Source organism: Pinus tabuliformis, chromosome 8, assembly GCF_031772625.1.
Source record: "Pinus tabuliformis cultivar Carrire ecotype Pingquan chromosome 8, CPIR1, whole genome shotgun sequence".
NCBI lineage: Eukaryota > Viridiplantae > Streptophyta > Pinopsida > Pinales > Pinaceae > Pinus > Pinus tabuliformis.
The window spans coordinates 1104355800-1104369426 of NC_142294.1; the positions used below are offsets into that span (position 1 = coordinate 1104355800).

At 36.2% G+C, this 13627-nt stretch overlaps 1 protein-coding gene across 1 annotated transcript; it reads right to left on the reverse strand.

The window, feature by feature from the left end:
* Positions 1 to 223: 223 nt before the first annotated feature.
* LOC149239202 (NADPH--cytochrome P450 reductase-like) lies at positions 224 to 13366 on the reverse strand. Its single transcript, XM_089369789.1, has 6 exons — positions 13304 to 13366; positions 3019 to 3078; positions 2809 to 2885; positions 929 to 989; positions 742 to 825; positions 224 to 353 (listed from the first exon to the last, which is right to left on the reverse strand). Exons 1-6 carry the CDS (start codon positions 13364 to 13366, stop codon positions 282 to 284), a joined length of 417 nt encoding a protein of 138 aa, XP_089225915.1. The 3' UTR covers positions 224 to 281.
* Positions 13367 to 13627: the final 261 nt, after the last annotated feature.

Here is a 13627-nt window from a genome sequence, read left to right on the forward strand (position 1 = left end):
AAAAAGAACAATTGTTTCCCTAGAAATATGCTGGACCTAAACAAGCAAGTTATAAATCATATGGTCATACACTTCTTTCAAGCGCAGAGGTGCTACTTTTCATTACACAGAAAAGTTTTTGGATGGAAAAATGCCTCCTGTTGCGGAAAGGTAATTACAAATTTAATTCTTGATTCTCTGCCCCAAAATCCACAATCACAACAATGCTCGTACTCCTGGGACAGCTCTGTAGTGTTTTGAGTCATATACCAAAAGGACGCTAGTTGATAACTTTGATGACACTAAAAATACATATCCAAACATGAAGCAAACATACCTTGTTCACTTAATGCTTCATCTACTGTGCAAGCAACCTACAGTATCCAAAGAAACTTTATGTCAAAAGTTAAAACATGAAATAACCATCCATACCGTGAAGAAGAAAGCAACCGCAAAATAATGTTTATGCAATAATATGATAATAAGAAAAGATGAAATGTTAATAGAAGACCAATATTCATGTTTTATTTGACACAACCATTCTTTTAACATCTTCAGATCAATCTAAAAATGAAAATGACAACAAACGACAGGCAAACCCTAAACCAATTTCATACATAATGTAACAATACAACAATACAGACCAACTAAAGTCCAAAGATTCAAAATGCCAACAATTTCATTTGATATAATCATCTTTTTCTATGTTTAATGTTTAAGAAAATTTCAAATGGGAATTTGCAATAGAGATAAAAGGAAAACCTTATTGAAATGCTCATATTGTCTGTTGCCTAAACCGAATACCCCATAAGTAAGGTTGGAAAGCCAAGGCCCTCTCTCTTTTCCCTGGTCAAACATACAAAAGGGGCAATAAGCCCGTTAAAAGAGTCCAACTTAATAGCCAAAGGAACCAGTAATCTAAACAAATGTTAAAGGTTTAACAATTTACCCCCTCAGTAAACCACTTGTAGAACCTTGCTGCATTATCAGTTGGCTCTCCATCTCCATACCTGCACAAGTACTTCAGTGCTTAGAAAATATTGGACCGTAAGACATAGTTACAAACGTCTACCACCTAATACGGGGCATTTTGCACACACTGTTGATAAAGATTAAATAAACCCAACAACGTTTGGACTAAATATGTTGAAGCGGACTTCATAAAGAAACTTTTAAAGTAACTTTAGAAACATACTCATTCAAACTCTGTCAAATGTGACAACAGCAACTACACAGGACTGTTAACTGCATGCACTGGGGTGGCAGATGTTGGAAGGTCATCATGGACCCCAGAGGTACAACAGAAACCTATTTTGCTTAGGGAGTACTAGAAAGTACAACAAACCATTCCCTAATTAATGGAGAGTACTAGAAAGGTTTGGAGCTATTAATCTGTCACATGGCTCACAACCCTGCACTTAATCCGTCACTCCCTAATTAATGGAGAGTACTAGAAAGGTTTGGAGCCATTAATCTGTCACATGGCTCACAACCCTGCACTTAATCCGTCACATGGCTCACAACCCATGTAACTTCACCAAGTGTCCAAGCAGTTATGTGAAGGGACATGAGTCCCTCCTTCGCATGCATTAGGCTTGCAATGTGCATGCTTATGTCCATGTTTATGGTTTTCTCCAGCTCACAGTGGAATAATGGCAATGTTGTTTGAGAAGTGCAGGGGGGAGAATACGGTTGTTCTCGCCTGGTAAGACATTTCATCGATTTCTTCTGGTTGTTGTTTGGGTTTCTGCTGGTTAGTTTGGAAGTTTTCAGAGGAGCCTTCGTGCTGGAGGTATATTGGCACACAGGGATACTGCTGGCTTCAGGCTGGTGTCAGTTTCTAGAAAGCAGTATTTCACTCCGACCCATCTGTGCCACCTGGCAATCTGCAGTTCTTCGATCTGAATCCAGGGAAGCATTCCCAGTTCTCGAAAATGGGATATTGGAGCACCCTCAAGAACCAGGAAACGTGGTGTGGGAGTGGGACTGCAGGCGACATGGAGCATTTTATAATAGGAAAAGTTATTGGTCAGATTAGGTGCCTGATCGATTTTAGAGAACTTCAAGAAATTCGCAGACTCCTCAGGAGTCATAAGGAACATATCCATTGCAACAGATCCTAATTTCTCAATGTTACTTCAAAAATTCATGAGATAATAATAGTGACAGATTACGCCTCAGACTGCAGAAATCATGGGGTCTCCTGTGGAACTGAAGCAACAGCTGGCAGTTTTGGAGGCAGAATGCAATCTCCAACAAAATCTGGCACTCAATTTCAGCATGGGTGGATTAGTCTGTGGCCTCATATCAAAGACTCTCGGCCAACTCATCCCAGGGTGAGACAAAGGAGGATGAAACATTGCACCAGCTTGACAAGGAAATGGAAAACGTGAATCAGGACCCTGAGCCAATTAGTACAGGTTTGGAAGAAGCAGCTCATCCCTATGCTTTTTGTTAATTTCTATGCTTTTCAGGACTATAAGAATCTTAGGCATATATTATAGAATATATAAGGTTGAGAAGTAATGGATGGTTTTGTATAAGGACAAAGCCGAAATCTGTTTTGGGCCTGCGCTGGGATTTTTTTGGGGACTGTTTAATGGTTATTTGACCTCTGTTGAACAAAACTGTGATGTCATTCCTGCCGCAGCATCTGCTGTAGTTTAAAAAAACAGCATGCAGTGCGAAACGACTTTGAAAATTATCTTAACGAATATGCTAGGATATGTTGTCCCAACGAAAAATATGCAAAGGCTTCCCAACATGCTTAAACATTTGGACATAAACAGCTGGATAAATGTTGCTGGTCAAAGAATGTTTGTATCTTACGTTGCTAGCATAAAAAATGCTAATTTTTCCTTCTTTAATTTTTCTTCATACAGCTCATCATCTGCTGCATAATCATCCTAGTGAAAATCAACCAAATAAGATTTCACGTTATTTAATTCCAGTCATTCAAGTAACAAGCGATTCAAATTTTGAAAGATATAATCAATTTAAAAAGTAATATAACAGCCTTGTATCGACAGCTTTACTCACCAGATCCACTACTTTAAAGACAGCCTTATCATACCTAGCTTTTGCTTCCTCGGCGAGAGACTGTCACACATATCAAAAAATCGTCAAATAAGTTAGTAAATGTAACTTCACTAGAATTAGCATAACGACAATACAAACAGCAACATGGAATCAAAACCAACACCCTTGAGAAGCTCAATAACGGTAATCATAATAACAAAAGGACGAACATGGAATTGAGAAGATTCAAAGCCAAGACAGACTGCCAAGATGTTTTATTACTATTAACTAGAATATTAATTCCAAATCAAAGACTGGTATAGATTTGCCAGGGTTTGAAACCAAAAGCCACTTACAAATAGCCATCAATGAAAATCAATAAACTCAAGACTAAAAAATGAAAAAAGATCGGTGTGGAATAAACAGGATGTGAAACAAAACCGCTTTAAGCAGAGTTTTACAAACAATACCAACAATAAAAGCAGTACACAGGAGGATCTAGGATTAAGAACAATGGAAAACAAGAGCCACTTGCACAGGGAGCCAAATGGTGATAAGCATTAGTTTATTGTAAATTTTTCAAAGAATGACAGCGAATTGAGAGGAGTTGGAACCCTTACCGCTTGCAAATTGATGATAATGTTGAATTAAAGAGAATCGAAGGCAAGACATCTTCATACCGAAATCAAATGCTTACGATTTTTATTAATTATGTGGAATTAACGGATACACGAGGACCGCTCATAAGCGAAGTATAATAATGATATCCAGGGTACGTCACTAAGAGTGCTTGCCAAAGCCAGGGAAGAAGAATGGCAACAACAACTGGCAGGGAAAAAGCAGTAAAAATATCTTCAAGAGTGACATAAAAGAATGGGAAAAAGCAGTAATGCAACTCAACCATATTTGGAAAAAGCAGTAACGCTTCAAATCAACGGTTGAAAGTGTCTTACCTCATCCAACGGAGCAGGGTAAAAGTGTTGACAATTGTTGATGCATAGGAAGGCCTATCGGCCTAAATCAACGATTGAAAGTGTCTTACCTCATCCAACGGAGCAGGGTAAAAGTGTTGACAATTGTTGATGCATAGGAAGGCCTATCGGCCTAAAAATAGATATATTTAGAAAAATCTAGAATATATTTTCATTCAAAATTGTAAAACAGAAATTAATATATTTAGAAAGGAAATTTTGAAATTAATATATTTAAAAAATTATAACTTGGAGAAAACATTTCATCACTTAAGTAAAAATCAAATGAACATTTCTAATAACACAACATGGATTCATACACTCTTGCTCTTTGGCAGTTGGACAAGTCTAAAATTGTTGATCACCGAACATTTCGTTCACTCAACTTAACCTTTCATTTACTCACCTTAAACTTAAATAAGCATTTCAAATTACATAATCTGCAAATGAAATTGAATAGTAAACCAAAAAAACTAAATTAAACGAGCAAATCATATTGTTTTATTTATATAATTAAAAAAAATAATAATAATAAAATTATTATTTATATTTATATTTATGACCAGTGTTTTATCTTTTTGTTATAAATGATGCGATTATGTTAACATGGTATATATAATTTCTATAGAATGTTGTTGGACAACACCAACTATGTAAACTTTAATGTAAAAACTTTGATATAAAATTAATCAAAGTTCGACTTTTTCTCGCAGGAAACGAAATATAAATACATACTTGGAATTGCTTCAAATCCCTTGAACCCACGTAGAAACGGAATCCTGAGTCACAGAAACTGTATTGTAGCTCCCGCTAGTGTGCCTCTCTGCCACCTTATTCTGTAATTTGCATTTGAAATATTAACGTCCAAATTGTTCCTCTAGGCTGCCTTATTTTGTAATTTGTATTCAAAATAATAAAATTAAATGTGCTATATTTAAAAACTCAAAAATAGATATATTTAGAAAATTCATGCATTGATATATTTATATTTAAAATTAATATCACACAGAAATTGATATATTGATATATTTACATCCAAAATTAATGTCACACAAATTGATATATTTAGAAAAGAAACTCTGAAATTAGTATATTTAAAAATTATAACTCTCACAAAAACATTTCATCACTCCACTTAACTCAAATTTCATTACACAACATTTCATTTATTCAACTCACACTTAAACTGGCATTTCTGGAAAAGCCCAAACCAAATTAAATGTTGACCAAATTGCAATGTTTAATATTTATTTGAAAGAAAATTAAAATAATAAACCTTATTATAAATATTTAGATGTAGGTAAATATTTGTATAAATACAAATATATGTGAAGAGAATAAATATAATTAAAAAATATATATATATGAGTTAGGTGATTTAAAAAATAAAAAAATTTAAAAATTTAAAAGTTTTATAATGATTATTGCAAATTTCTGTGGATTTAAATTTATAAAAAATTTAGAAAAACCAAAATTTTAAAAATATACATATTTTTATGTTGAGAAAATTATAACTCTGATCAAACATTTCTATCACTCCACTCAAATCAATTGGACATTTCGAATGACACAAAGCTGACTAATTTAATAGGTGTAAAATTGTTATAATTAGAAACCAATAAATAAATAATATTTCATTCACTCAACTTAAATGGGAATATCAGATCATTCACTCAACTTAAATGGGAATTTCAGACTATGCAAATTGTTATATTTAGAAATCAATAAATAAACAACATCCCATTCACTTAACTTTAATTTAAATAGAAATTTCAAATTAACCAAAATCTTATATTTAGAAATCATAAACAACATTTTTATTCACTCAACTTAAATTTAAATGGGAATTTCAAATTGCTCAAAATGCAAACCAAATTAAATGTTGAGCAAACCAAACCAAATTAAAATAGCTAGATTTTAATAAACTCACAAATCACAATGTTTAATACTTAATCAAAAGAAAATAAAGATAATAAAAATTAATTATAAATATTTATAATTACGTAAATATTTCTATAAATATAAATATATGTGAAGATATTAAATATATTTTGAAAAACTTAAAAAAAATGGTATGCATAAAGTGATATACATATATATTTTCATTTAGGTTTATAAAAAATTTAGAGAAACCAAAATTTTAAAAATATACATATTTTTATAAAGTTTAAAAATTTAGAGAAATATTTATATGTTCAAAATAATTATCTTTTTGAAATTTGGAATATTCAAGGTTGAGAATGATATGTGTGTGCATGTGTATTTTGCATTTTCTTTTAATATTAAGTATTATATTTGTCTTATTTGTGCCACATTAACATACACCTCTCTAGATCTCCCCCATCCTAAGTTGTAGGAAGCACATTTCTTTTATCATAAGTTAGTTGTGGACAACACCTTTGGACACAACATATTAGAGGTGTGTTTGGAATAAAAATTTTGTTGGGCAAGAATAATCACCATCACCATCATTAATGATATCATTCTTGTGAGTAGCCCCTCCAATCTCGAACTCAAAGTTTTTTGTTGATATCCTTTAGTGTGCATATAAGAATTGATAAAACAAAGGATGTGAGAATCAAATCTATGAAAATCAATTATGTATAGAAGAAACAAGTTGTGTTTGCACTACTTTGGATTTGTTTTTATCTATTTTCTACATTTTATCTATTTCATGCGTAAGCATAAAATCAATAATTAACAAATATGGAATCGAAAGGAATTTAAGCTTTATGATATAGATTTTGGTTTATTTTATTAGATTTGTTGTAATATCGAGTGGAATCTCCATAGTACTTTATAGATCATATTGGTATCAAAATGGGTTTCATTAGGGAATTTCATGGGAATTTGTAGGGGATCCAAGAAGCAATTTAAGCAAAATGTCCCAAAATCTTAACCATGGTCAATGAGTTTATTCACATTCATCGTGATCCAATAGAAGAGATATCCATGAAGCTAGAAGTGCATGTTGTTGGAAATATAAATAGTTTTGGCCTTCATAATTGTCATTATGTATATCTTATGTAAAAAGAAAAAGAAAAAAATAAAATATTATTTTCAAGCATGGGTTGCATGCTTTTTTTGATTGGTCAACTAGGTCAAACATGTTCTTCATGCTTCTAGGGATTTTCATGTCATAAGAAGTTTTTTCATGAGTCAAGAGAGTCAATATCATTTGTATAAGACCCATTTTGGCAAGTTGTAACTTGAAAAATATTTTATTTTTGTGCTGAGAAAGTCAAAAAGACCTCCAAGCACAAGTTGGACCTACCAGTGACAAGTTAGCCTAGAAGAGGCATATTCGGCCTCATGAGAAGGCTATGTAAAGGAAGCAAGTTCGATTTATTCGCACAAACTTCTGCAATTAGATCTCAAGCAAGAAATAAGAAGGAGAAAGATGTGAAGATCAAAGAAGAGGAAGCATCTCAAGAACAAACCCAAAATCTGAGTTTTGTGAGCATTCTCTCTCAATCTTATGAAGATTCTAGGGTTCTTGCAGGGCCAAAAGTTGTAGGTCAATGTTGTGGATTCGTTTTGAGGCTCAAAAACTTGATTAGAGTGGAACTTGAAGGAGTTGAATTTCGTTGACTTTGAAGACCTTGACTTGCTTTAGGAAGGATCTCTTGGAAGGCTACTACATGTAAGAAAGCTAGGGTTTCTGTTCTTTCTAGGATTCGAAGTTGCAGATTGGAAGTAGAAAGCTGAAAATTTGAAGTTTAGCAGATTGGAATAGGTTTAACCTTTGTTGACTTGGTCAATAGTTGACTTGTTTGAAATTGATTCTTGGAGGGTTGATTTAGTGCTTGGAGAGGGTCTTGAATTTGGTCTTGGATTTATCATTTGATCATACTCTACAAGAAGAGAAGATATTATTTCCAGGCTTTCCCCTTGGAGGGGTTTTGCCCTACCTTGGAGCCTACATCTTATGTCTATTATCTTTATTGTTTATGCTCTTGATAAGTGAGTGAAGAAAAAAATCTAATAAATAACAATAAGAAGATAAGTATACTTCACAAGAAATTATTAAGGATAAGGAGAATTGTTTAAATAATTTTCCCTACTACATTATCCAACATGGTATTAGACCTAAGGTGAAGAAAGAGAAGGCAGCTTGAAGGTCATCTTGTTGACATAAGAGGGTATTTTTTATCAAGGGAAATCATTTGCAAAAGGACACAAGGAAAGAAGAAGAATAAATGTTAACCTAGAAGGAAGTAAACTACATCAAGCTTTCATTGAAGACCTCATCATCTGAAGAAGGATAAAGCTCTCATTGTAGGAAGGAAGGATACTAGCTCTTGGTGAAGGCTCTCTAGTGCACTCCATCATCTTGAAGAAAAGGAAACATCAAAGAACCTGTTGGTGCTCAAATCTTTCCCATTCACTGAGGATTCAAGAATAATGAGTCCTCTCGCTCTAGGTGTCACTGCTTACCTCTGGCACACCACAAGGGGTGACCCTAGAAATCTAAACTAACTGATTTTCAATTAGCAAACTGAATTGGACTAGTTATAAATAATTGATCATTGTAATAGGTGGTGGCATTAACAGAAGGGAGGAACAAAAATTAATGGCTCTGAATCCTGAGATTCTAATTCAAGTGATTTGAAGAAGTAACAATAAATTTGGACAAGGATAATAGTGATCATTAAGAAAAGGAAAGAAACAAAAGATAAAAACAAGAAACTATTAACGAGAAAATTGTTCGCCAAGCTTAAACCATAATATGTGCATTAGATACATGCATATTCATTATTTTTCTCTAATCTGTAGGTGAAAATAATTAATAATAAATATTGTGACTGGAACCCCTCACAGAAAAGAAAAAATTCATGATATGGGGCATAGAGAAAACATATCGATAAAACACATAAAACATAACCCAAAATGGAATAGACAAACTCGCAATCACAATTAAGACAAAAAATATTGTAAAACAAAATTTTGACCTTTAGTTATTGTTAAATTTTAGGTATGTTCTATGCTAGAGCAATTTATTTAAATTTTCATAGTTAGCTCAATATCTTTCCCAGATTAGCAATCACATCAGCATTAAAGTAAGCTGCAGATAGAACATAAATATAAACCGCAGAAGAAAAGCCAAGACAAGAGGACACAAGATGTGGTGCCAGCTAGGGACAAACCCCAATGTGGGGAAATCCTTGATCAATTCTTCTTTTATGTTCTTCAATAGTTTAGCAAAGAAAGAGAGAGATAGTACATTTACAATAGAAGTCAACACTTTGACTTCCTATATCTGTATGAGATCAGTTGAAGACATGTTGCTTCAACTGATTCTCCAAGGTGACTCCTTCACCTGTCATAGTGTTACCTTTTGTCCATTTGTTGCACATAACCGTGTGACACCATGTTGTACTGTCATAGTGTTGAACCTTGATGACTGAGATGCTCTCATCTGCTCTCATCATCATGTTGCCCATTATGCTGCATCTTCCATCATCATGCAACCCTATTCATCATCATGCTTAACATGCCCATCATGCTGCATCTTCCTTCATCATTCCTTCTGTTGAGATAATCATGATGCACATTCATATTAGTGTCATCGATATCAAGTTTGTGAGATCATATTTTATACCACAAGTCAGCAAATCATGGCTTCCACAGGCTGATCAATAATCTGATTCAAAACTAGTCAACACATTGACCCAATACACAACAACCTTGCCTTCAAATATGTTGTCCCACACTACCCTTGACTGTTCATAGTTATGACACTTTAGCACACTGCAACAACCCTCAAACAATCCCTGAACAGTCCTCAAACAGCCTTTAATCCTTGCGGCCCACCTTAGTGTGATCCCTCTGCTTCCACGCATTAGGGCACAATACAACCCCAAAAAAGACCCACGCAAGTGCTTTGCTACGGTGGTATGGCTTGCAACCTACCACACAGCCTATCTGTAACTTACGTTCTGCCCAAACAGAGTTCTCTTGCCCTTACAACGTGCCACAATAGACCTGCCCTTCTCCTTACCTAACTCGGCCTCCCAGCAAGTGTGAACAGACTTCAATACAGCTCCAAAAGACTCCTACGCTGCCTCTTTCCCACGCTGAAGTGTCCTCTGCCCGCAGTCCAATCTAAGGTAAGAAGTTTGAGTTCCTTTTCTGCGGATTATGCCTCTTCTTAACAATGATATTACCTGTGTATAAGAGCCTTCAAGAACTGTGTATAAGGTCTCCATGATCAATGTATAAGGTCTCACCATGAACACCGTATAAGGTCTCTGTTGGCTGCCTAGATCATCCTCATAAGCCCGCGTGTTACTGTGGTTAGGGTATCACTGCGGTTAGGGCATCATCTTAGGGCCAGGGTATCTTCATTGTGTCTCTCCTTCACCAAAACTAAAAGATGTGGAGACGAGGAGACCACACATGAAGAGGATGTGTCTCCAAATGATTTCAAGTCCTCTATAATTATACTAAAATGTAGATGATGAATAGACATGACTATTGGGCTTCTGAGCCTACATAGGATGTTGGCTGACTTGACAATATGTCTTATAATACAAATAAATTCATAACTTCATAAATGCTTATCAGAATCGGATGATCTTTAGATCAATCCTACACCTCTCAATGAGAGGGATCCAATAAAAATATTAGTTGCCATAAATAAGATGACCCACATGGAGTTTGGCCCTAGTTTCCAATTTTAACACTCTCTCTAAACTAGGGAGAACTCCATCCACTGATCCATATGTCCAACTATACTATCTTTGTCATCAGTGGCTTGCACTACTTTGCTCAGCTCTACTCAACTCAACTCAGCTCTGCTTTGGTTAGCTCTGCTCTGCTAAGCTTTGCTAAGCTCTACTCAACTTTTCTCTGCTTAGCTCTACTCTGCTCAGCTCAGCTCTACTTAGCTCTTCTCAGCTCTGCTCTGCTGAACCATAAAGAGAAGAATTGATCGAGAATGTGTCATACCATTCTCCATTGACCTGAAGTCAGTCTTAGAGTGTGTACCACTGGTCCCAGACCAGTCTTCAACTGACCCAAAGTTAGTTTCATAGTATGTACCACTCTCACTGGTCCCAGACCAGTCCTCTACTGACTCAAATTCAGTCTCAGAGTATGTACCACTGGTCCCAGACTAGTCCTCTACTGACCCGAAGTCAGTGTCATAGTGGGTACAATTCCTACAACTGGTCCCAGACTAGTATCATTGATCCTAGATCAATGAAGGTCATCCTAGCATAGGGAGTATGGTAGATACAACGATGCATCCATCAGTACTATTATGGTCCCTATCCTCATTTCCCTGCTCATTGATCAGATGAGAGGTAATTCCCATGAGTCCCAGACTACATGGGTAGGATGCCTCGATAGGAGAACTATTCATCCTATCCACAAGAGAGTGAATCATCCTGTCCCACAAGAGAGTGAATCATCTTGCCCATAGGAGAGCGAATCATCCTGTCCATAGGAGAGCAAATCATCCTGTCCCACAAGAGAGTGAATCATCTTGTCCACAGGAGAGTGAATCATCCTGTCCACATGAGAGCGAATCATCCTGTCCCACAATCGCCATGGAGAACGAATCATCCTAGCCCACAATCACCATGGAGAATGAATCATCCTGGCCCACAAGAGAACTAATCATCCTATTCAGCACGTGCCACTAGTGGAGGGTGAGTCACCCTGTGGTCATATGTTGCTCCAGTAAGAACCCCAAGCCCCTAGAGCTCCCAGAGATCAATGTATGCAACATGCAGGACCCTTTTACAAGGGTCTCTTGATGACTCCAAGTCATTCAAGAAAATCACAGATTTGATCTTTCCACAGGGCTTTGTCAAAATGTCTGCGACCTATACATCAATCTCAATGCAATGGAGCCTCCTTCCTCGTCGAATTACCATATCCCAGATAAGGCAGTATTTGATGTCTATCTGCTGGAGCAATCATCGAATATGGGATTCCTCTATAATCAAATCCCACCTCTGGTTGTCACAGAGAATCACAGTGGTATTCATCATGTGTACAATCAGCTCACTTAAGAGCTACTACAACCATGCAGCTTCACATGAGATCATACTCGTAGCTATGTATTCGATCTTGACAGTGCTTATAGCTATTGACTTCTGATTCCTGCTTATCCATGATGTCAAAGTAGAATCCAAAAAGAACCAGCACTGAGAAGTGCTCTAGTGATCCTCCACACTACTTGCCCATTCAGCATTCGAATAATCATGCAGTTTCATATTTCCGACAGTGTATCTCAATCCATGAGAGATTTGCCCTGAATATATCTCAAAAGATTCTTGGCACCAATCCAGTGAGGCTCAACCAAATATGAGCTCACCATGCTAACTGCAAAACATATGTCTGGACGGAAGTTCACCAAGAACTTCAACAAGAATGAGTTTATGAAACTCAGAGGCATTTCCAAAATCTGGTCCGACATCGCTACCATATAACTTTTGAAAGTTAAGATTCTTGAGGTAATCACATGCTTGCAATTTATCATTCCACATTTGGAATCCAACTCCCTCTTAATTCTGCAAATGAGAGGGTCTGCACCTGTCAGAAATAGGTCACCCTCATAAGGTGCTGGTATGAGAGGTCTATCATCCACAACCTTTGGATGGTTTGGTTTGGTTTCACTCCTAGTGAATCTCAGCTTGATTAGACAGCTATCGATCCTCTCATACTACACCCGGGGTGTTTTCCTTCAAGCCATAGAGGGCTTTCTTCCACTTGCATATGTGAGATTCCTGATTATCAATCTCAAACCCCTCGGGTTGTTCCACACTTGTGGACCTTCTACATGAGGGGAATGGTCCCCTTGTAATATTTTCCTTCCGTACATCTCAAACATGCTCTTTTTGAATTCAGGCTTCCCTATCACCATCTGACTCACAGACCTCCGGTGCTATGTGTCAATGGACATGGTCCCCAATGGACTTCCTGTAACTTGATACAACCATGAACTCAAAAACGTCTTTGAAAAATCTATTTTCAAACACGTACCTTTCCATCGATGAGTGCCACCCTGTAACCTTTGACTTCCATTGTTGAAATGGACACCAGGTTCTTCGTGCGATTAGGTACATAAAAGAGATTTTGTAAATGAATCGAGTTACCCTCATTTAATTTAGAGGTAACATTCCCTACACCCTTTTCAGGATAGGTGGCATTGGCTCTAAGTATAATCCCATGATTGTTTCTGTCTCTACCAAATTAGAGAGTGCACCCATCTATTAGATGAAGTGCCTTGAACCACTACAATCTAAACACCATATTCCCAAAGAATCTGAAATACAAGATAATGCTTCTTTATCTTATCAACAACAACATTTGATTCTTCATACCTGGGGTTCCTTACTTTCTTTGAAGAGCCGACCATTTTCTTGATGACCTGCATTACCTGTCATTCCTTCGATCATTGAAAATGTCCCTGGAATGATTGTTATCTTCATTAAGAGATGTGTCTCTGTCATTCAGAGACTCCTTTGCATGATGGCCAAACTTATTGCAACCATGGCATATGCCTTTTCTTCCACCCTTAGATCTGAACTTCCCAATGAATTGATCTTTAGGTAGGCCATAAGAAACTTACGCTATGCCATTCTGATAATATTCTCTGCTTCAACTTCACCCTTGGTGAATTTAGAAGAGAGATGTGGAATACATTG